The sequence below is a fragment of the Colobus angolensis genome, unplaced genomic scaffold (genome assembly GCF_000951035.1).
Source record: "Colobus angolensis palliatus isolate OR3802 unplaced genomic scaffold, Cang.pa_1.0 Scaffold54, whole genome shotgun sequence".
NCBI lineage: Eukaryota > Metazoa > Chordata > Mammalia > Primates > Cercopithecidae > Colobus > Colobus angolensis.
In genome coordinates, this window is record NW_012118932.1 from 1,977,216 (window position 1) to 2,003,492 (window position 26,277).

At 35.5% G+C, this 26,277-nt stretch overlaps 1 protein-coding gene across 8 annotated transcripts in view; it reads right to left on the bottom strand.

The window, feature by feature from the left end:
* Window positions 1–26,277, bottom strand: part of DLG1 (discs, large homolog 1 (Drosophila)) — a 291,014-nt gene that overhangs the window by 170,933 nt on the left and 93,804 nt on the right. For 5 of the 8 annotated variants that reach the window (XM_011961193.1, XM_011961195.1, XM_011961194.1 and 2 more), the window contains exon 5: window positions 15,840–16,004. In XM_011961193.1, the coding sequence (XP_011816583.1) occupies window positions 15,840–16,004 (165 nt within the window). Of the gene's footprint in view, window positions 1–5,071; window positions 5,632–15,839; window positions 16,005–26,277 lie in introns of those variants that run through there. The other 3 variants (XM_011961198.1, XM_011961197.1, XM_011961196.1) reach the window with 2 other exon arrangements.

A 26,277-nucleotide genomic window follows, 5' to 3' on the forward strand; every position in this document is an offset into this window, starting at 1 on the left:
CGCCACCTCGCCCAGCTAGTTTTTTGTATTTTTTAGTAGAGACGGGGTTTCACCGTGTTAGCCAGGATGGTCTCGATCTCCTGACCTTGTGATCCACCCGTCTCGGCCTCCCAAAGTGCTGGGATTACAGGCTTGAGCCACCGCGCCCGGCCGAGGCCGGTAGAATATTAAAAGAGCAGTACTATCCACAAGTCAAAGGAGAAAAAAAGAATTTAGAAGAGGGAGTAATCAATTGTGTTAACAGTTGTTGTAGGGTCAAGTAAAACGAACACTGAAAACTGGCCATTGGATTTGATAATCTACACTTATACAAAGTGGGTTTTTTGGCTGGTTGTTTTAATGAAAGATATTATAGCAGGGGTATATCCTGATGGGACTTACAGAGGCAAGTCTAGGGGCAGTACAGAGGCAAGACAGATGATGCAGTGAAGAGAGAAGGGGATTTTGGAAGTTCTTGAACAACCAAAGGGACTAAGATCTAGTACAGAGTAAATGGGTGAGCTTCAGGCACACAGACAGTTCACTTATTTTAACAGGCTGGAACACACAGCAAGATGATTTATTTGAGAATAAGAGCAGGAATTAGGTATTAGAAGTTTCATGTGCAGTCTGCGAGTTGGTATAGAGAAGGCAGAGCTGCAATCTGGATGGTTTGGACTTTTTGTGTTGACTGAGGCTAAAAGGGATGTAGGATCTAAAAATAGTCCTAATGATATGTTTCGGGGATGTTTAGGGGAGCTTGGTAAGAAGTGGATAATCACTTAAATTTAGTCATCTACATGTGACTGGTTTTTACCAATTTGTAGAAGGGAGTGGTAGGAGGGGAGGAAAGGTCAAAAACCTGGTAGTCTCATCAAGAATTTGAAAGGCTCTTTGGGGCACCTCCCTTAAACCCTGTAACTAAAGGTGTTGAGATCTCTGGTTCTTAAAAAAAGTGGACGGCTTGTACTTACAAGTTAACTTCATCAGTCAACAATATTTACTGAATGTTTGAATGTACTGCACTATCTGAGGTATCTATATCTAGTAATATATATAGATACCTATATATAGATACTAATAATCTATATCTGAATTTGTTCATATACTGTTCGAGTTAAATGATATAAAAATAACAGGTGCACCTAACTCTAATGTAGCACTTACTATGTGGCAGATGCTGTTCTAAGTACTTTATTAACATATACATTAAATGATTTGGTAGAAGTGACTCAATGACACTGATGCTGTTATTATTATCTCCTGGACAATATATCCAATGCATAGCTCTAAAAATTAAATCCTCTTTAACTCAGAAGGCACCTGTTTAGGACAAACAATATTTTTTAAGTATACAAATTAGCCTAAATATTTCTCCACACAGTTACTTGAACAATGTTTTCCTGTATTTTTAACTTAGGACAGGGTTTTTCCTCTAAGCAGATTATTCAACTCAGCTAATACTTACTCTTTAAGAAAATTTTACTATTCTATTTCACTTCTGACAAGTTATGTCTGTTCCATATTTCTAAGAATAGAGCTCTGCTGCTCTTAGCTTAATTTGGCATGTTAATTGCTTTTTTTGAGGGGTGGGGGAGCTTTCTGAATATGTATAATGATATTATATGTTGAGATTTTCAAGTAGTCCAAAACGTATGAATAGTTGCTATACACACATTCAAAATGACCGAACACTTCACAGCTATTTAAAGTTCATAAGATTACTACTGTCATTAATAAATGTTGATATCACTAAGTAAATGAAACTTTTCACCTAGGCGTTAATCAAGTAAAGTCTAGAAGTGCTGCACTGGAGTTCTTTAAAACCCTGCTGAATATGAAAACTGGTCCCAGATCGGAACAGGACTGCGTATGCTAAGTAGGACGGGGCAGATTATTAAGTGATCCTAAACACAAGAATAGGAGGGATGCTGAGGGTGAGGAACCAAGGAGGGCTTGGCAATGCACAGAGAACTTTTTCTATATTAAATGGTTTGAAATTAAGGACAAAAACACTATGAAGCCTCAAACAGAAAAAGTTTCACCAATGTAATTCATAAGAAACTCATTTTAATTTAACATTAAAAAACAAAAAAGCCCCTCAAAAAACTCACAATGTAAAATGAGATAAAATCAAATGATAAAACTTAGAGGCAGTCTGTAAGCTATTTGGCTATCACATATTGAGTGGGGACTGAAAGGGGTGAGGAAATCAGGGGCATCCGGGAAGTGTGACTGGAGGATAATATGAAGAATGGAGGGGAAGCAAAGGCTGTGGAAAAGGAGATGGGCTGCTGGGAAAAACCAAAGACACTTGTGAGGGAAGAGAGAAGATCCAACCAACACAGGTACTCAAGAGGTATCAGATTAGGTTGTCATGTTTTGGAAGGCCAGGAGATAACATTTGAGGTGAATGGAATAAAAATTAATTAATTCTATAAGCATTTATTAACACCAACTACATGCCAAACCCTAACTGAGGAGCTAGGTGTCTTGCAAAAGTTTATAACCGCTCAGCTTCCTTATCATTCAAAAAACATTAATGACTTCCTACTGAGTTCCAGGTATCCTAGCAGAACATGGCACACAATCTTAGTTATGAACATGAATACCTCCAGCAGACAAGCAATTTAAATGAATCTATAAAGTACAGGTTCTTTTTATGTACTGTGGTATATTTAGGGGGATATTAAACCAGATACTTTTTATACTGTATTTGGGGGGGATACTAAACCAGATAATTTTCATACTAATAGAACTTGACTTATAACAACTCTCTAATCTGCAAAAAGTATCATGTGGCTTAGTCATAAGGAATTAGATTCAAAGGTAATCTTTCTATCAAATCTTAAAAAGAGTATTTTTGACACCAGTGAAATAAGAGACCTCTGTTATTTACCAATCACAGTACAAATCACCCTATTATATTCAAAGGTATATATTATATGCTCAAAGTATGAAATTTCAATCTACGTTGTTTCTAACAATAAATCCCTTGGTGCTGCAAAAGAAAGCTGCCAGCCAGGAGTCAGTAAGTGAAATTTAAAAAAATATTCTAGCATCAACTAAGATCCAATTATACCTAAAGTTATTTTTCAGTCCTATTATAACTTGTAAAATGAACTCAAGTTATAAAAAAAATTAGATATATAAACTATCCAATGTATCAGTTATAAAAATGTATAAAATGAAAAACAAAATGTGGGTACTCCAGTGCAAGAAAAACAGAAGCTACCTCTACCCTAATACCTGTATTTCTAGAAATAAAATAGAAAGGTAATGAAAAAGACAAGATGAGAATCAGGAAAGAGGTATGAAAGAAATAAAAACTATTAATAACTCACATATTAGCATGCAGGAATACTCTGAACCAAAGTGGGTAAGGGGATAACATTTAAAATGGCTTTGTAGAATTGATCAGCAAATAGAGGTCATGACTATTTTAGCGCAATGACAGCAACGTTTTGCTCCAACTCCCAATTAACTATAATGTAATTCTGTGGTTTCAACAGCTTATACATGAACTACTCTTCCTGTCTTTTCATTTGCATGCTTTTAATAAAATGAGTGACAAATATATCAATGCTAGTGTTATCTGTGTATACATACATAGAAGGGTGTATATTTACATAGACTATATATATATATAAAGTTTTAAAGATATCTTTCTTGTTGACAATGGAAAATACCATGTAGTATTATCTACAATGAGTAACACTGTCAACCTTTAGTCTTTGCATCCTTTTGTGATATATATAATTGTAGTCAAAATAAGGTTAGTAAAATTCGTGGGGCAGTATTCAATTTAAGAGTTAAATCAGTGGTTGCCCACTCAATAAGTTTTGATTGTAACTTAACCTCAATGCCTACGTAATGACTCCCCCTTCCTAGGTAATTCCATTTCTCCCAAATATTTAAGAAAATTAAGCAGAATTTCTTACTTAAGAAAGTTGATGTTATTTTAAATCCACACTTTTAAAAGACAATTATTCTAGTAACCAAAAACAGTAAAGAAATTTATAAAAAATATATAAAGAAATATAGAACTGTTGAGTTATAGTTTATATTTATTGTGCTGCTTCTATTATTTTCTTTAAAAGATAGCTTTAAGGGAATTTATTTTAAAAGATCCTAAGGAATGTGTATGTATGTATTTTCTTAATTTAAATATCACTGATGTCAGAGGACAAATGTATTCTCAACTTGTTTTTAAATTAGACAATTTCTCATCCTTTTATTTTTACTAAAGTTGAACTGACTGCTTGAAAATATTTAGAAATATGAATATTTCCCCAAACCACCCCGTACCAAACAATAGATATTTCATTCAAACAATTATTAATTTTTCTTTATTTTTCCTCCTATAGACAATAGCTCATTTCCTCAAAAAGTGGTATTACGTGATTTTTTAAAAATTTTGAGACTTTTAGTATTTGCTCATCTCTTTAAATTGTGATTTTAATATGTGAAAAAATATTCCATGACTGTGTAATTGTACAAGTTCACTAATTTCAAATTAAGCTAGATAAATAATATTTACAAAAAAGGATTCATTAAATTCCTTGAATAAGCCATAATATAGCTAAGATGTAAGTATATATAATACTAGCCAATTATTAAATTGAGTCTATTTTCAAAACACTGAAAAATGAAAATATTTCAAAGTATCTTCTGTTTCTTTACTATAATAGTCTCCCTAAGGTTATCTAATAACATACAAAAACTAAACAAACCAGTATTTTCTTTGGTCAGACATCATACTCTACAGCATTTAGCACAGTCTAAAAAGGAGATGAGCATTATTAATTCACATTTTAATTTATGTATCAATGGGTTTATATTTTTAGAAAAGTCATTCAATTGAATCTGAGGCTATTTTGTTTGGTATTACATAAGAACATAAGGAAAAATATTTCTTGTATCCCCTTTTGTGCTAAAGACCTGCACGGATGGACAGAAAACATACATTTCTACACATCCAAGGTTTCAAGCCATAAGACTTTTTTAAATAAAAACTCTATATTAAGACATTTTTACAAAGCAAATGTAAACAGAAATAGATTGAAAATAACTTCAACAAGTGGTATGTTACCTGGGTGGAGCTGGTGGCTACCGAGATGCAGTCAATAAAGCTGTGTCTTCGAGTGAAAAATGCAACTATCTGCTGCCAGCGTGAAGGTTCTGGCTCAGCCTGCAGTTCGTCTGACGAGCCCTTTTTTGCCCAGTGTTTCTGCTTTGGGCCTGCTGAGCCATGGCTAGAGCTAGTATTGCCTCCTCGACTGCCGCGAGAGTACAGAAGTGTGTTGTTTCCGAAAATGTAATTCATCTCTGCAGCCCTGCAGGTGGTTGCCAAGCAGGCTTACTTCTCTACCAGCTGCTGAGTGGTGAATGATCGGTAAAAACTGCAGCTAGAATTACAGCAGCATCACTTGTAGATCAGGGAAAATAAAAACCTTGAGAAATGATGCTCATTTTCTCAGCGATTTCTTCCTATGAAAGAGCTCGTATCTTCCCTCTGTACCTGTTAGTAGCTGTATGATGGCTGAGTTTATTTTTGCAGACAAAAAAGACGACATAAGGTGGATTTCTTTCTCATGATTATTTTTTCACCAGCGTCTGCAGGAACCAAAAGCTGTTCTTTTGTTAGCTGATAACTAGATGGACTGAAATCCAGGAAGTGAGGTCGATTAGCAGGTAAAGAAGGATGCTATAAACACTGGACTACCAAGACCCTGTGGGGTGCCTGATTTAAAGCACTGGGTGGAAAAACCCTGGATTACCAAGTTTCAACCACAGTCTGTAGTAAAACCCAATGGCACCTTCACTGCTTATATAAATTATAAATATGAACTGAATTAAAACATACAAGAGGATTCTCTCTGCAAATAGTTCTGACTGTTTAAATGATTTCACTAAAAGAATCTTTGTCATTCATATCCAAATTTCTACACCAGGCAGGATCTTACACATCATCTGGCACTGGCTCTAAGTTGTTCAAAGGTGCTGCCTACGTTCAACTCTGAATATCTAATGATAGCGCTTTATTACAAATGGATTTTCCTTTATCATTTTATGTAATGTATTGGCTTTTAATGATTAATAACTGAGTCTCAAGGTAGATTAATTACTAAAACAAGTATTTTGCTTCTGGAACTTTTATGATAAAAAAGAACTTTCAAGAAATTATCAGAATCATCTCTCTAGTATTTTATAAACATTCAGATTACAAGGTCATAAATTTCTAAAAATGAAAAAGAATGCTGGTAAATATTTTGTTTTATAATCAGTGAAATGTGTTTTATCCAACTCTACATAAATACTACTCTGGTTCACCAAATACTATTACTTGATTGCTAAAGAAACATATTCTAACATCTAACATCTACGTTAACATAATAGTTCGCCTGAGAATTGCCTGGGGCGCTAGTTACATATGCAGATTGGTGTATCCTCTCCCTATCAAAATGTTAGGGGCAGGGGGAACCTGGGAATTTTTATGTTTAAAATGCTTCCCAAATGACTCCTAAGTATCTTCAAGTTTGAGAATCACAAACTCCCAAGTAAGCCCTCTTAACACTGTGCTATATTAGTAAATATTACAACAATGGTCATTTTAAAACAATATGTGAACAAAAACGCTACTTAATAATTTACTATTGGTTGAATAATTCAATTTTTAAGTTAATAAGAACATGTCGTAAGTCCCAACCTCAGCCACGGAATTTTTTCAGATGTGGACTGAATGTAGACTGACAAAATCTTGCTTGTCTATGTGCTTACCAGCACCAACTAGATGCAGCCTTTTGTCAAACTGCAACCTTGAGGTCCACTGCAAATCTTGACTCAGCAAGAAAATATGCTAATGCTGTCTCTATGATACCTCTGCTAAGATGTGAACATGTGCTCAGTAAGGGTGGAGAGCCATGTGGGACTCTTGAGGGTAAGATATTTTGTGACAGATTATACTAGAAAGCATGCTGCTTCTTCCCAAGGACTGTGCAGGCAGTAGCTGACAACTTGTGGCCCCAGACAGAGTGATCCTATCTAATTCGGAGTAGGAGAATATAAGAAAACACTAAGGGCGGACAGGTAACTAATAATACTCTTGTGAAGGAAAAAGTGAAACCTCCTGGAAAAAAATTCAAGTTTTATTATGGACCAGGTACCTACTAAATACCTGATTAGTGTGGTTTATACAAATGCTACGGTAATTGGTCTGGCCCTAAAATATGTGCCTTGATCGATGTCTGATGAAAACCTTAAGAAAAGGGGAGGAGAAAACCCAAGAACTGACATGAGTTCTGTTATTCTGAATTAGTATGGATGAAGATCAGGAATATAACTCCTGAATGCAAATCTCCTACCTCAAACTGTAAACAGTACTAACAGACATACAATAGTAGGCTCTTAGTGTACATGTATTTAGCCTACAGAGCCAAAGAACTTAGGGGTACAATCTAAAGTTGATAGATCACTGCCCCCCATATTTCCCCAATGTGCAGGGAAGAAATACTTCTCAATGTGAATTTCCTATCCAAATCCATTCACATCAAGAAAACAACTTCAAGTTTTGAGAAAGGCTTCGTTATGAAAATGTCCTGTTACATGACCTACAAAAATCTAGAACACCTCATCCATTGGACAGCAGTCAGTATATGCACACATAAAATCTACACCTAAATCACAAGAGGGGTTTCCCATAAGATTAGACTGGGAGGTGGAAGGCAACCAACTGTTCTTTGCTTTAGAATATCCTCTCTCATTACACAGCAGAGATGAAAGATACAACTCCATTAAAACCAAATTTAAGTTCATTAAAGAAAAACCAGGAAAATCCTATTTACAACAATGGATTAAAAGATGGTATGCAATCTAAACTACCAAAAGCAATCACTATTAACATTTTAATATGACATACAAAGAATTAATATTCTTTTTTCTGTAATGTTTTTTCTTTTTCAGAGTGATAATATAATCTATAGAATTCTAGCCTAAACAATAGGAGAAAGCTTAATTTAGTAAACTAAATATGATTAGTTCAGTGGATTACTATGTAATTCAAAACATGATTATGAAACATTTATGACTATGAGGAATATTTACTTTGTAATATTAAATGAAAGTAAAAACAGTTAAAAATGTATACTGGATAGGCTCTCAGTTATTTGTGTGTGTTTCTAAAGTCACAAACCCAGCAGTCTTTAGTTACAGAAACAAAGGCAAGTACTAAATAATCTTTTATGTTGGTTTTTGAGACGGAGTCTCACTGTGTTGCCCAGGCTGGTCTTGAACTCCTTGGCTCAAGCCATTCTCCTGCCTCAGCTACCCACGTAGCTGGGGTTACCACCATGCCCAGTTGACTAAATAATCTTAGTGAAAAATGTAAAAATGTAAAGGACAAGGGGACAAGCAATACTGAAACTCTAAAGTACAAAAAAAAAAAGAAAAAATACAAAGTAATTACCAAGCTAAAGTAATGTAAATGCAATATAACAGGCATTTTTATTATTCTTTTCTAATGTGGGCTATTAAATTTCAAAACATAGAACTGTATTGAGATAACACAAGACTGAGAAGACTGACAATAACATATAGATTTGTTATTTATCTAGAAAAACCCTGAATGTCGCACACACAAAATCCCTTCTGTATGAGCACCATCTAGTGGTCAATGTATGCAAACTATATGCTCACCTTAGTATACCAGGTCCATCTAAAATAGATAAAATTCAACAATATTTTAACATGTTCCAGAGATGTAAAAATAAAGTTGATTTCAAAAACTGCTCATTATATACTAGAAATAGGAAAACTTCTATTCCTCTAGCATTTGGTTCAAAAGGTCTGCATTTGCTTGTGTCCATTTTTCTGCCACTCCCATTTCTTACATTTTTTTTTTTTGCTAGGGATTTCATTTCACAGTATTCTCAATACTACTGGATGAAATAAAACACTAGGAAATATATTTTTTAGCACACTTATCTGCTCATTTTCTGTTTTTTTGGTTTGATTTCAAGTCCCTCTTAGCAATGTTTACTTTATATACGATAGTTTGAACATAATTTTTCTTGCCATTGAAGACAAAAACCAAATATATATTCTTTGTTTCTTCAATGATCACTGCAACCTCTCATACACTCAATAATGCTCCTACTGTCCTCCTTGTTGCTTCATGTACATTTCAAACTTTTTGGGAAAAGGCGAGGTGATTATTTGTTCCATTTAGTGTTCTAACAATTTTTCCTAATTCTCAGTTCATTTTTAGTTTTAGAATCTTGATACTTTCTTATATAACCCCAAAATCTACCCACTGTGTCCTTCTCTTCTACATTAAGATTTTAAAAAAACTATTACATCCCCAATTTCTTTCTTGTTATTCTTCCCAACACTGGCAAGAAAGTATCCCTTCCAGAGTCTTAAATTATAAAATCATAATTATCTTTATGCCAAGTCCTGAATAAAGTAACCCAATCACTATCTTACTTTATTCATGATTCCAGTAATGAGCGCCACCATCACCACACCACCACCACAATAATCTAATAGATTAATTCACGGCATATTTCACGGTGGCAAACCCTTCATAATAACATTCATCATACAGATCTTTAGATCTTGCCCTCATTTCCTAACCTACAATCTAAGTATCAGCAATAATATCATAAACCTTCCTGCATTTCTATAGTTTCTTGTGATTATCACCCTTCCACTGTATTTATTTACCCCAGTAACTGCCTCCTCCGACTTGGCATCTTACACATCCTTCAACACTTTGTTCAAATGTCAACTTGCTTTTTTCAGAAAACTCCAAGAATTTAATTTCTCCCTCTTTCATGTTACATCATATCTTTCCATTAAAAAATGCTAATCACTGATGTCTAACAAAGTTACTAGCATAGATGTTTACTAACTGTTTGCTAAATGCATGTACTTGCTTGACACAACTAATATCCTAGCAGTTGATTTTTAAAGCATCTATTAAATTTTATTTTTAACATTAGCTTTTATTAGAATTGTGAAGACTAAAGCTGTGCCTAATTTACAATCTATTCAGCAAACCACTGTTATTCTAAGATACTTTTTCAAATTATAAAAATAATAATTTATATTCTGCCTTCTACATGCAGCATAACAGCTGTTCACATCACTCTAAACCACAATACTATATAAGAGGAAAAGCTCTCTATATTAGCTTTTATTTTAAAAAACAGACTACTAGTCTAATACTTGACGCTGTATTTTAAATAAACTGTTGAGCTTCTTACAACATTTATTCTGGTTTTTTAAAAGTTAAGATGAAAAAACATTAAAGCTTGCCTTCTTATGTCAAAATAAGGGTTGTTCTTCAATTTTGGTTTTCTAACAAAAAGTTAAAGGAACCCTACCTACTCTGATATGCCTACCTACTCCAAATCTATTACACACCTCAAATAATTATTTCACGTGGCACCTGCCACAGTAACCGATGAATGAAAGAGGGGAAGCAGGTAGAAATTCCCCAAACAGCCTTAATCATTCTTAAATTACAATTCTATCAGAATACAATCTGTCAGAAAGTTTCAAGAACTTGAGAAACGTTCATATTCTTTTGACCCAGTAATTTGACTTCCGGGAATCCATCCAAAGGAAATAAACTAAATACTTTTCATGTCCAAAGATTACTCATTGTAGCTTTCCTTACAAAATCTAATAAAAATGAAGGTAACAGATATCAGAAAGGTGATATGGTCATCAAACTATGGTGCAAATATATCAGGTAACAGTATGTATCAAGTACTTAATACATCGTGATATTACACAGGAAATATACAAGAAAATGGTGTTTAACAAGTTTACAATAGGAAAAAACACAAACATATTAAAGCGTGATTTAGAAAGAAATGATAGAGAATATACACAATTTTTTTCTACTGGGATTGAAAATCCTTATCTATTCAGTTTGCAAATATGAATCAGACAGCCAGCAAACCAAAGTGAGGGAAAGGGGACTAGTGGTTTCACTTAAGAGCCCCAGAGGATTATTTATAATTGTTTCAGAGATTGATTCTGTTAATACCCAACAACATAAAACAAAACGAACAAGGCAGAGCAAGAGAATGGCCTACAAAGACGGCCAGGTTTTCAGCTGCTTCTCATGGAACCAGCTGAATTATGACCATGGTGCCCTGAGACTCACGAGAGCCTCAAGAGGTACTTTCTTGATCTTAACAAAATGTGTCGTGTCAACAAAGGTTTACATATGACTACACAAAGACTGCCACTCAGGTAAGGCAATGAGAAAATGCCAGCAACTGGAAGATTTCTACCAATTTCAGAAATGGTAAATGTGGAAAAGGTAAGTCTTACAACTGATGATAAAGGACATTTTAATTTTAATAACATACTCCTTTATGTAAGCCTCTATAAAATATTTCTTTAAGAAGCTGTAAGGGACATAATCCTTTATCATTGTAATAATAAACAAAAAGCAAGTACATGTAAAGAAAAAGAGCAATTTAAAGCAGATACCAAAAAATTGACTTTACATCACTTATGGTCAGGAGATTAAGGAACGAATGAATCAGATTAAGAACGCAGTGAAAATCTTAAAGTATTAATGTGTTCTTCCTCAATACTATAAATGTAAGTCTCGCCCTCTAGAAGGAGGATTCGACAAATGATGTCAGAAATTTACTTGTAAATATTAACAGCTCAACCCAGATAGCACAGTAGTGCAGGAAAATACCTCCAGCTTTGCACTCACGGGGGACTAGTTCCAGGACTGCCCGAGTGTACCCAAATCCTCGCATACTGAAGTCCTGAGGTCAGCTATGCACTTACACGAAGTCAGTCCTCTGTATACTCAGGTTTTGCATCCCACACATATTCTTATGTTTGATTGCATTTGTTTGAAATCTGCATTTGTTTGATCCACATATAAGTGGAGCAGTGCAGTTCCAACTCATGTTGTTCAAGGGTCAACTACAGTAGCAGTAATAGTGGCGGGACAATGCTTTGCAACTGCGCCCGTACATTAGAAACACCTGGAGAACTTGTAAACCTCCCAAAGGCCAGTCTGTATTCCAATTCACGTACCAAGATTGATCACCCAGCATTTAATTAGAAGAATCACATATGGAGATGGCTGCTAAAAGGGTTTTGTCGGCCGGGCGCGGTGGCTCACGCCTGTAATCCCAGCACTTTGGGAGGCTGAGGCAGACAGATCACGAGGTCAGGAGATGGAGACCATCCTGGCTAACACAGTGAAACCCCATCTCTACTAAAAATAACAAAAAATTAGCCGGGTGTGGTGGCGGGCGCCTGTGGCCCCAGCTACTCGGGAGGCTGAGGCAGAAGAATGGCGTGAACCCGGAAGGCAGAGCTTGCAGTGAGCCGAGATCGTGCCACTGTACTCCAGCCTGGGCAACAGAGCAAGACTCCGTCTCAAAACAAACAAACAAAACCACAACAAAAAACAGGGGGTTTGTCATATTAATCTTTGATTTACACCAAAAGTCTTTCCAATTATCATAATGAAGTAGGTTTTCACTGATGAAAGTAGTGGCTTATTAAAGAGCAAAATGGGATTTTGCTGGTGAAATGCATAGTATCCCAGTTATGAGAACTGGTTGAATTAATTTAGAGACAGAATTCACCCTTGCTTAGGAAAGGGAAGACTCTGGAGAGGCCTAAACCCTTAGGGATAACACCTTAGGTTTAACCCGTAAGACGTCTGGAGACTCTGGATAAACAAAATATTGTGTCTGGAATATTGTTTTATCTGCTTAGAATGAGCATTTTTAAGGCAACAACGGAAAGCTGGGGTTTCATCAGATTTAAAGAACAGGCTACACAAAATATGCATGCTGGCTCACTGTTTGTTTAAATGTCTGCTTGTGTCATAATCTGCAAACATACCAAAATAACTAGTAAAAGACCTACCAAAAGACCAGAGTTGGCCATGTGCAAATTGGCTTTGGTTGGTTTGTAACAATGAGGATGACCAGAAATTCAAAACATCAGAAATTTAAAAAGTATGCATATCCCGGGAGTGTTTTTGGACAAAAATAATAAACAAATTAGATTAATTCAATCAAGATAAAACCAGGCCTGGGCTGACAGGAACAGCCCACACAACAAGAGGGGAGCTCCGGCTTTAGTGTGCTAAGGTTCTTATGCTGTCTGGAATAGGAGTGAAAGGCATTTATTTACTTCAGACTTTTTTAAGTTAAACATATAATAAAATTTCTACAATAACCACTAACGGAAGAGAAACAATTTTTAACTTCCAAGCTAATAGTAAGGGAAAATGAGATGAGAAAATACAATCCAAAAGAAGATATAAGCCAGGTGCGGAGGCTCACACCTGTTATCTCAGGACTTTGGGAGGTCAAGGGAAGAGGATCACTTGAGGCCAGGAGTTCAAAACCAGCCTGGGCAACAAAGCAAGACCCTGTCTCTACCAAAACAAAAAAACAGTCAAGCATGGTGGCGTGTGCCTGTAGACCCAGCTACTTGGGAGGTTGAGCTGGGAGGATCACTTGAGCCCAGGAGTTTGGGGCTGCAGTAAGCTATGACAGCCAATGCACTCCAGCCTGGGCAACAGAACAAGATCCTGTCTCAGAAAAACAAAAACAAAAAAGACAATATGAAAGGAATAGTCCCTAATATTTAAGAATTAAACACACTTCTAAGTAACTCATGAGGCTAACAAAAAACAAATCACACTGGACGTTAAAAAAATACAATAAGAAAACATTACATATTCAAACTTGTGGGATACATTTAAAAATCCTGTTTCAAGAAATATTTATAAATGAATACTACTAGAAAAGAAGGCTGGTAATCAGTGCAATAAGCAACTGACTTGAGAAACTAGAAAAACAAGAAAACAGAATAAACTCAAAGAAACCAAAACAGAAAAAAATAATAATGATAGAAAGAGAAAGGAAGAAAAGATAAAAGAACTGTTTCTGCCACTAACTGGTAAACAGCCAACTGATTTTTTGGCTGTTTACTCTCCCTAACTCTCTTTTAGTTCCTCAAGGGAAGATCAGATTACTTATACTGAACACAATCTTTAATTGATATTCAGCTATCCTACGTGTAATTTATATTTACATATACACATATGCATGTACATACATAAACACGTCTATATGTATGTGTATATGTGTAAAAGAACAGAGGGATAAGGGTGGGCACACAGGGCAAGGACTCAAGATAATTTTTTTTTAAGATGGTTCTTTGAAAAGACCATCTTTGAAATTGACACTTTTGGCAAGAATGGTGAAGGAAAACAAAGAGTCTGAAATAAATGATATTATGAACAAAAAAGGGGCCATGCCTACATATGCTACAGATATTAAAAGGTATTAGCAGGATATCATAAATAATAATTTGAAAATACATTCTGAAATGTTAAAAATTACTCAAAAAAAAAATAGCCTAGCAAAATTAACTGATAGAAAATTTGAATCGTACTATAATCACTAAAAATTTTAACCAGTAGTATATTATCACTCCTCAAAGAGAATTACAAAATCCAGGTACATTTTACTCGTAAGAAATGATCCTTAAGCTAAATACACACAACCAATAAAGGATTAGTATTCAGAATATATAAAGAAATACAAATCAATAAAAAGAATGACCCAATACAAAAACGAGCAAAAATCTTAAATGGGCCCATAACAGATAAGGAAACCTAAAGGATCAATAAATACATCATACCTCCCTAATAAAATTCCCATTAAAATCACAATCAGATACCATTTCAAAACCAAAACAATGCCAAAAATAAGAATACTAATTGACGAGAACATGGATCAACTAAAAACGTTAGATGTTTAGCTGCTGAAAATGGAAATAATACAGCTACTGAGAAACATTCTGACATTATTCACAAAGATGTATATATAACCTGTGTTTTTAGAAGCACCTTTTATACTAGTAATAACTTGAAAATAAATCCATATCCATCAAAAGTAAAATAAATTATAGTATATTCATGAAACAGAAAACTCTGAAGCAGTGAAGTTAATCAACCTGAGGAATGTGATACTGAGTAAAAAGTGCAAGTTAAAGGTAAGATACAGTATGAGTCCATTTACATAAAGTCCAAAATATGCAAAACAATTCATTAGCAATCTAAATATATGGTAGAACTTTAATAAGAAGGGTAAATAAACTCAGGATTGTAGTTACTTCTGAGGGGAGAGATGACAGGATCAGGAAAGGTCACATATTTGGAATTTAAAGATTATGTTAACGCTCTTTTTCTTTTTTGAAATGGAGTCTTGCTCTGTCGCCCAGGCTGGAGTGCAGTGGCGTAATCTAGGCTCACTGCAACCTCCGCCTCCCAGGCTCAAGCGACTCTCCTGCCTCAGCCTACCGAGCAGCTGGGACTACAGGCATGCGTCATCACGCCTGGTTAATTTTTTTGTATTTTTAGTAGAGACGGGATTTCACTATATTGGCCAGGCTTGTCTCAAACTCTCGACCTCAAATGATCCACCCATCTCAGCCTTCCAAAGTGCTGGAAACACATTTTTTCTATACCAACTAATATTTAAAAGCAAGTGTTTGAAAATATTTCAGTGTGTTGTATTTGAAATTTAATAGTTATTTCCTTCATGGGAATTTTTAGACTTAAAGATAGCATCACTGAATAACATTCATTTATAAAATATATATTTAAAAATGTTTTCCGTTTTCCTGAGTACTAACGAGCACCTTGAAATTCTCCATAACTATGAAACTACAATGGGGGTGGGGGGTGGGGAGAACCTACATGAAAGAAAACTTCTCTCCGAGCATGGGCTGTATGTCTAACAAAAGTAACAGTAATTCATAACAATAATAAATAGATACTATCCTACCTTTATTGGTGAAATATGAGAATGAGAAACAAATCCATGGACATTCTCAATCTCTGATAAGTTCTTCTCTGAGACATGAACCAGTTCGGGACCTACCACTTCATTCGTGATTTGTGGGGAAATGTGCTCCTGAGGGGGTGTATCTTCATCCTGATACCTGTATTTCTGTAAAGTAAAGAAAATAAATATGAAAAAGCCCTGATAAGCAAAGTGAGTTTAATTCAAATCATGGTTTTCATAACTAGCCAAATACTCAATATTTAGCAATATAAAAAGTATATTTATGGTTTAATACATCAGATCTGAGAAATAGGATTTTATTTTGGAAATAATGCCAATAATTTAATAAAATTATTTAATTTAAACATTAAAAATAACTCAAAGCTAGGTGATAGAGAAGCCTGAATACTGGACTGCTCACTTCTTACCCAATGTTAGCTAAATCATGTATCTCTAAGATACAATTATTTAAATAAAGTCAACGTGAAAAGCCCAAGTTATGCCCCTTAGTCTGGTTTTCTTACTCCATTAACTTGCATACAAAATTTTTTAAAGTCAGCCATTTTAATTTCTACCTGAAAATTAGTTCAGCAGACAATAGCGTTTTTTATTTTAACTATAATCTCTCTCTCTCTCACACACACACACCTCTATGCAACCTGTTTCTAAAAAATTACTATAATTAAAAAAAAGCTTCCTCACACCAAGCTGAGAAGGCCGATGGCATAAATAAAGCCACACTGAAATAAAATATTCTCTTTCCCATCACCCTCAAATAAACCTACTCATAAAGAAAAGACACGAAGCAAGGCACAATAAAAAAAGAATTTCAGCAAGAAACCAAGGTTTATTAAGTTGCTCTTATCAATGATTTAAATAAAAATAGCAAACATAAAGTGATATTTTTTTAAAAAGGCACACAAGTGGGTCAGTATCCAGTAATCCCACTACTGGGAACAAAACCAATCAATCAATCAATAAATGAATAAATAAATAAATCATTCTATCAAAAAGACACATGCGTGTTCACTGCAGTGCTATTCACAATAGTAAAGAAATGGAAACAACCAAGATGTCCACCAATGGTGGAATGGATAAAGAAAATGTGGTACATATACACCACGGAATACTATGCAGTCATAAAAAAGAATTAAATCATGTCCTCTGTGGCAACATGGATACAACTGGAGGTCATTATCCTAAGTGAACTAACACAGGAACAGAAAACAAAATACTATTACGTTCCCACTTGTAAGTGGGAGCTAAACACTGAATACACACGGGCACACAGATGGGAACAATAAACACGGGGGACTGCTTGAGTGGGGAGGTGGAAGGGGGTGTGGGGTGGATGGCTACCTATCGGGTACTATGCTCACTATCTTGGTGACAGGATCATTCCTATGCCAAACCTCAGTGACACACAATTTACCCATGTAACAAACCTGCATATGTACCCCCTGAACTTAAAAGTAGGAAAAAAATGGGTCAGTAAACTTAGAGGGGAAAATGCTCAACTTCTTTAGTGAGAAGAAACAAACAAACAAACAAAAAAACCAGCATCAGCTGAGAGACAGTATGAAGCAGTATTAAGGAGGAATACCAGTTATCTGTTGTATAGATGGGAGGAAAAATGTACATTTGTAAATGCATACCAAAAAAAAAAGAATCGTAACTGTGGGCTTGAATGCTGAAAGTTACTATACAACCTCCAGTATCACTTTTTAAACAACATCCTTCTGTAAAATGGTACAATCACATGGAAAACAGCAATCTGGTTTATATCAACATTACCTTATTCAACATGATACAAGAATAGTGTTTTCACAGGTGTTTTCAAAACCAATAAAAAAAGGTTCTCTAACTTTATCCTGCAAGCAAGGCTGAAGTTAACATAAACACAGAAAACCTAACACAGTTTACATACTCAGTTGAGTGGAAGCACAAGTTAAGTACTCTCAGGAGTAGATACAAGGAAGGAAATTTGGTGCCGTCTTTTGAAACTCTACAGGTACTCAACAACTTAGGATATACTTTAGAAGAGATTCACTGATAAGGATATTCACTACAGTTTGGAATTTTAAAAAACTGACAATAAACTGCCTTTCAATCAACTAACAAAATGTCTAAAGAAAGGAGACACACCCATCGTAGGAAATTCTACATAGAAGTTAAATTGATCAGAAATCTACATCTTCTAATAGGACAAAGTAAAAACATAGATAACTGAATGAAGAAAGGATGTTTCAAAGCTATAGATACTTATACACACATGATATGCATTTTCTACATGAAACTATATGTGTACATAAATATATTTAAAATTTTATATAAATGCATTGTTTAAACATTTTAAAGCAACAGTGTATGTATGTATCATTATATATGTGTATGTGTATATCCATGTCTATGAATGTACGTATGTAATTTGGAGGGACGTGAAAGGAATTAAAATTAAAAAAAAGCCTCATTCTGAAAAGGAAAGAAATAATTTTAAAATTATGTCTTTTAAGTAGCTTTTAATCTATAAGTTCCCTCTTGATCCTTTTTTATTTCCTATAATTATGGAAAAACTCAAGCCATTTGACCTAAAGAAGTTCCAGTAAAATGAATGCAAAATCAGGGGGTTCTTCAATGTAGTCCTTTTGCTTCCTTATTTCCTGCAAATTGGCAGCTGGACACAAGGAATTGATTAGTCTCACGTTCAGTCCTTTTGGTGAGACTACAGGTGGTGGTGTGTTATTTTATCAGAAGGCATATGCTTGTCTCTCTTTTTGTAAAGTTAGCAGCTCTTGATATTCAATGCCTAAACTAATTCATTCACTGGGATTTGCAAAAATTGTGACAAACGAAATCGCTCTTTATTTTTCACCAATGCAATGGAACACATGTATAAAGAGACACTTCACCTACGATGTGGTTATCCGTTGGTATGGTTCACACAGGTGAAACAGGAAAAATACCCTTATTTACTAGTTTCCAAGACAGATTTGAAAAACTGGCTCCCTGCCATCTCCCAAGGTGATCAATTAGTTTCTATATAGCATTCAATGCAATCTCTGTCAAAATTCCATCAGGCACTTTTCCCCCACAGAAACTGACAAGCTGATCCTAATATCCACATGGAATTGCGAGGAATGCAGAATAGCCAAAATAATCTTGAACATGAACAACAAAGTACAGGGCTCACACCTCCTGATTTTGAAACTTACTACGAAGCTACATTAATCAAGACTACGGTACTGGAATAAATATAGATATATAGATCAATGGAATTGAAGAGTCCAGAAATAGATCCTTACATTTATAGTCAATTGATTTTGGACATGTGTGCCAAGGGAGAAACAATCTTTTTTTTTTTTTTTTAATAAATGATATTGGGACAACTGGATGCAAAACCATGAAATTAGACCCTTTTCTTATACTATATACAAAAATTAACACAAAATTAACTGAAATTAAATATGAGCTACAGTTAGAAAACCGTAAGTGTAAATCTTTGTGACCTCAGGATTAGGAAATGGTATCTTAGATATGACATCCAAAGCATCAGCAACCAAAGAAAAAACACAAATTGGACTCATAAAAAAAAAAAAAACTTTTGTTCATCAAAAGCCACTATCAAGAAAGTGAAAAGACACCCCACAGCAGCCAGGTGTGGTGGCTCAGCCTGTAATCCCAGCCCTTCGGGGGGCTGAGGTGGGCAGATCACGAGGTCAGGAGTTCGAGACTAGCCTGGCCAATATAGTCAAACCCCGTCTCTACTTCAAATACAAAAATTAGCCAGGTGTGGTGGCGGGCACCTGTAGTCCCAACGACTTGGGAGGCTGAGGCAGGAGAATCGTTTGAAGCCGGGAGGCAGAGGTTGCAGTGAGTCAAGACCGGGCCACTGTACTCCAGCCTAGGTGACACAACGAGACTCAGTCTCAAAAAAAAAAAAAAAAAAACCCAAAGAATGAGGAGAAAAATACTACAAATAATATATTTGATAAGGGTCTAGTGTCCAGAAGACAATTTATAGCTCAACAACAAGACAAGTCAATTTAAAAATGGGCAAAAGATTTAAACATTTTCCCAAAGAAGATATACGAATAGCCAATAAACACATGGAAGGATGTTTAACATCATTAGTCATTACATAAATGCAAATCAAATCCATAATGAGATACTACTTCACATCCAACATGAGGACCATAATAAAAAAAAGACTGGCAGGTGTTGTCAAGAATGTGGAAAAATGGGAACTCTCGTACATTACTGATGGGAATGTAAAACGGCACATTCCCTCTGGAAAACAGTTTGACGGTTCCTCAAAAAGTTACATGAAGTTATCTTAAGACCCAGCAATTTCACTCAAGAGGGAGAAATGGTATCAACTGCTAATGGATATGGAATTTCTTTCTGGGATGATGAAAACCTTCTGAAATTAGTTAGTGGTGGTAGGTGCACAACCCTGCACACATAACTGTATACTTTAAAACAGTAAATTTTACAGTATATGAGTATCTTTGAATTATTATAAAATTTATCACGGCAAATTGATGGATTACACATATCTGATGATAAAATCTATTGAAAAAATCTTCTCTGAACCTGAAATTGACATATCTCTAGCCAACGGGAATCTCTTAAAGTTTCTGAGTTCCCTTATACTTGTCCCTTTAAGAAAACCTTTTATAAAAACAGTTACCAAATCTAAAGTCTATTCTCTATTACAGGTTGAGCGTCCCTAATCCAAAAATTCAAAATCCGAAATGCTCCAGTTTTCAAAACTTTTTGAGCACCAACATACCACAAGTGAAAAATTCCACATCTGACCTCATGTGATGGGTTGCAGTCACAACACTGTTTCATGCACAAAAATAGTGTATATGAAGTCCTTCAGGCTACGTGTATAATGTGTACATGAAACAAATTTCATGTTTAGATCTAGGTCCCATCCCCAACATATCTCATTATATATATGCAAATATCCCCAAATCTGAAAAATTCCACAATCCAACACACTTCTCTGGTCCCAAGCACTTTGGATAAAGGATGCTTAACCTGTAATTATTCAAAAAAGAGAAACCTTGGGTTCCTTACAATTATTAATTGAGAAAGCACTTCCAAGTAGCTTTCAAGGCCATCATTACATTACACAGCAATATTCATCTCTATTTCTTGTTATCTAAAGGTTTATCTCAACCTATTTCCAATTTTTTGTAACACTGAAAACTTCATATAAAACCAGTTTGCCAATAAAGTAGAATGTAGAAAACTAATGCCTCCCTAAGGATGGTCCAAGTCTAACTTACCTAACACTTAGACTAAGAAGAATTACAAAGTGGTGATGAGGGTTAGGGATGAAGGAGGAAACATATTTTTAAATGATTATAGTAAGAACATTCTAAACACATTTTCCCATCCTTGTTTACAATTTTCAGGCCACTATTTTTGACATAAAACTTTACGCTGCCCTTAATCTTGGTTAACAATATCAGCAATATCATTTACTTACTCACTACTATGACGTACGTATAGGAATGTGACTAAATTACTACTAAACTGCTGTTAGATAATTTCCAGATATCTTTCTTTAGAAACAATTTTCTGATTATGGAAATGATGCAGATTCTTGATCTATTAGAAAATCCAAAATAACTAAAATTAAGGCCAAAAACTAAGTATTTAATAAAATATTTAGTACAAAGTTCTTAAATCAATACCAAACAGTTGAACAAATAGAATTATTATTAGTGTGCACATATCTCCCTATCTACCCTTCAAATACTTATTATTTCAGGAGTAAATTTAAAAGAAATATTTGGTACCACATATTGTTCCATGCATGCCAACACACTTCGTTTTAGGAAAAACAGTAACACATTAACATAAAAGGAGCAGTGAGGCTTAATGTGAATTCCTGAAACAGATGAGGATTAACATGTGTTGAGGAATGGAGGCCAGTATTACCCTGTTACCAAAACCACAAAGGACACAGCAAAATAATAAAACTACAGGCCAATACCACTAATGAACATAGATGGAAAAATCTAAAGAAAATACTAGCAAATCGAATCCAACAGCACCATCAAAAATATAATACCCCATGATCCAGTGGGATTTATCCTGGGCAGGCAAGGATAGTTCAACATACACAAATCAATAAAAGTGACACATTACATAAACAGAAATAAGGTCAAAAGCCTTATTTCAATAGACTCATCTCAACAGACTCAGAAAAAACATTCAATAAAATTCAGCCTCCTTTCATAATAAAAAGTCCACAACAAACTAGGTTTTGAAGAAACGTATCTCAACATAAAAAAAGACCATATATAACACACCCACAGTCAACATTATAGTTAGTGGCGAAAAGTTAAAAGCATTCCCTCTAAGAACTGGAACAATACCGCAATAGCCACTCTTACCACTCTTATTCAATGCAATACTGGAAGACTTGCCACAGCAATTAGGCAAGAGGAAAAAATAAAAGGCATCCAAATTAGAAAAGAGGAAGAAGTCAAATTATTCCTGTTTGCTGATGATATGATCTTATATCTAAAAAACTCTAAAGACTCCACAAAAAAAACTCTGAGTTGGTAAATGAATTCAGGAAAAGTTTCAGGATACAAAATCAATGTACAGAAACCAGTAGTGTTCCTATCCACCAATAATGATCTGGCCAAAGACCCAATCAAGAAGGCAATCCCATTTACGATAACTACAAAATAAAATAAAATAATAAAATACCTAGGAATACATTCAACCAAGGAGGCAAAAGATCTCTACAAGGAAAACTACAAAACAATGATGAAATACAAGGCAGATGACACAAACAAATGGAAAAACACCCCATGCTCATGGATCAGAAGAATGAATAAAGTTAAAATGACCACACTGCCCAAAGTAATCTAGAGGTTCAATGTAATCCCCAGTAAAATACCAATATCATTTTTCATAGAAGTAGAAAAAAAAATCCTAAAGTTCATATGGAACCAAAAAAGAGCCCAAACAGCCAAAACACTTCAGTAAAATTACTCAGACACAGACAGACAAATACTGCATGCTCTCACTTGTAAGCGGGAGCTCAATAATGTGTACACATGGACGCAGAGTGTGGAATGATGGACAACGCGGACTTGCAGGGGTGGAGGGGTGGGAGGGGTGGATGACAGGAGGCAGTCTGGTGGGTATCATGTGCACTGCTTTAGTGATGGATGCTCTGGGGGCCCTGATTTCACCACAATGCAGTTTATTAATGTAGCAAAACTGCACTTGTACCCCATGATTATATACAAATAAACCAAATGCATGAAAACCATAATAAATGTAAGATAAGCAGAATTACAAAACGAGTGATAACAATAATTGTAAATGTATTATATCTGCACTTCACATCTACCAAGGAAACACTGATTGCTGCCTTCCTGAAGAAGACAAAAACCTTCCAAATTTCTCAACCAGATTATAGAACCTGAAAACACAAGAGACTCTCACTTTGAATATGAATTCAAATGTTTTGGAAGGAAAAAAAGCAAACTGAATCCAACACTATGATGTGAAATGTATCCTAACAATAAGGATGGCTCAATTTTAAGACAGTCATGTATTCATGTATTTTAACATATGAAAAGATAAATGAACAAAATTCGCATGATCATCTCAATAAATGCTCTAAGAACCACCACCTAAGAATCTCAAAATTTTAAACCCAATCCTGATTTTAGGAGAAGAAAAACTCTTAGCAATACAGAAATACAAATAAACTTTTAAAGCATCTACCAGCAATCATATTTGATGGTGAAACAGAAGCATTCTTAAAGTGGCAATCAAGGCAGTATCATCTTACTCAACACTTCTCTAGTTTCTAACCAATATGCTAAAAACAAAACAAAACAAAACAAAAACAAGAAGTGTAACTGCCTAAAACTGCAAACCAGAAAATTGTAAAAGAATTGTAAGGAGGCTGGGCGCGGTGGCTCAAGCCTGTAATCCCAGCACTTTGGGAGGCCGAGATGGGCGGATCACGAGGTCAGGAGATCGAGACCATCCTGGCTAACACGGTGAAACCCCGTCTCTACTAAAAATACAAAAACTAGCCGGGCGAGGTGGCGGACGCCTGTAGTCCCAGCTACTCCGGAGGCTGAGGCAGGAGAATGGCGTAAACCCAGGAGGCGGAGCTTGCAGTGAGCTGAGATCTGGCCACTGCACTCCAGTCCGGGCGACAGAGCGAGACTCCGCCTCAAAAAAAAAAAAAAAAAAAAGAATTGTAAGGAGATGTGAGCATTATTTCTGAAGACATGTTCACAACTTTAGCCAGTTTCTCAAAGGGATTTGGGGAAATTACTTTAAATAAGTCTGGGGGTAGGGAGGAATGCTGTCCCTGTCAGAGAATGATCCAGTCTAACCACTGTTAGATTTGTCATAAAAGTGACAGTGACACGGAAGGAAAAATGTGTATTCTGTGTATAGAAATGTTAATTTTAGGCCTGGGATGGTGGCTCATGCCTGTAATCCCAACACTTTGGAAGGCTGACACAAGAGGATCACTTGAGCCCAGGAGTTCAGGACCACTTTTGAGACTCTGCCTCTACAAAAAATTTTAAAAATTAGCTGGATATGGTGATGTGTGCTTGTAGTTTCAGCTACTGGGGAGGCCGAGGTAGGAGAATTGCTTGAGCCCGGGAGGTTGAGGCTGCAGTGAGCCATGATCACACCACTGCCCTTCAGCCTAGGCAACAGAGTAAGACCCTGTCTCAAAATAAAATAAGATAAAATTTGTAACATCTCCATCTTGTAAAATACTTAGAAAACTTTGTCATAGTCTGTGTCACGAACTTTCAAAAACAGTTCCCAAATCGAAAGATTACAGTATCTCCATTCGAAGACTAGGTTTTCTCAAAGTCAGAACCAGGATATTTTAAATTCTAAAATTTATCTAACTAGCAAATACCGTATTCCACGAATCCAGTACACATCATCAATTATAAGATGCCCCAGTAATTATATTTAGCCCCCCAAAAATAAAAAAGAAAAAAAAAACACTGCCAAATAAATTGTGAAGTACATCAATTGCAAATAACTCCAAATTTGAGACAGGTTAAAAGTAGAGAAAAGTATATTTTAGGATCAATAAAATACATCAAAGCCACTGACTTTACTTTCACTTTTGCAATCTTTAACAATTAAAAAATTATCCTTTCAAGAGCAAAACTATACTCTTGGTTTCAAGGTTAAAATAAATGGCCTCTGTCAGGGAAAATGAGCAGTCATTAAATTGTATTGCTCAGGCAGGCAAGAGCCACAGCAAGCAGTAAAAGTGCACAAACTGACAACACTATAATTAAAATAGGGCTGGTGGGTGCCCAAACCATACAGATACTTTTAGGGTAAGGAAGACAATGAAATCTATCATCTGCAAAGAGTCACACTGGGTTAGGAATGAATCTCTGTGGCAGAAAGCCCCGGTGTAGGTGCTTGTCTTTAACTTACTTAAAGAGAGTACAAAGAACACCTTGCTCATAGGTAGCTCAAGAGCCAAGAGCTTTTCTATTCTCCAGCTAAAGATTATAATCTTATTCCCACGGCTCAGTCTGCTCCCATGTATAGGAAAAATCACGTGAATCAATGTGATTTCCACATTACACTGACTTCATTTTTCTACTTACACATTTCAAATGAACTAACTACCATACAGAAATGCATAGGAAACACTATTGTTTTTGTTCTTGACCCAATGGTTTAATATGAAGCTGCAGGAATAGAAACAGAAGAATCCTGTAATAATTGATGTTAGATGGTTTGTTTTCTGGGAGCTGGAATGAATATTTTAGGTACAATTAAACTATTGCCTGTGGTTAAACAATTTCTCCCAACTACAGTCGGCTCTCCGTATCTGTGAGTTCCATATCTACAGATTCAAACAACTGCAGATGGAAAACATTTGGGGGGAAAAAATACAACAAAAATAATACAAATAAAGAACACAGTGTAACAACTATTTATGTAGCATTTACGTAGAATTTGGTATTATAAGTAATTTAGAGATGATTTAAAATACAGGAGGATGTGCACAGGTTATATGCAAATACTACGTCTTTTATGTATCAAGGACTTGGGCATCGACAGCCACTGATTTTGGTATCCATTGGCAGCAGGCGGTATTATCCTGGACCCAATCCCCTGTGGATACAGGGAGATGACTATTCCTTCACTTGCCTGGAATAAAAAAGTATTAAAAACTCCTGAAACCACTGACAGCAACTGCCAAAAGGTTAAGGGCCAAGAAGAACAGAATTACTAATTCAAGCTTTTTAAGGAAGGAAATGGGCCGGGCGCGGTGGCTCAAGCCTGTAATCCTAGCACTTTGGGAGGCCGAGATGGGCGGATCACGAGGTCAGGAGATCGAGACCATCCTGGCTAACACAGTGAAACCCCGTCTCTACTAAAAAAT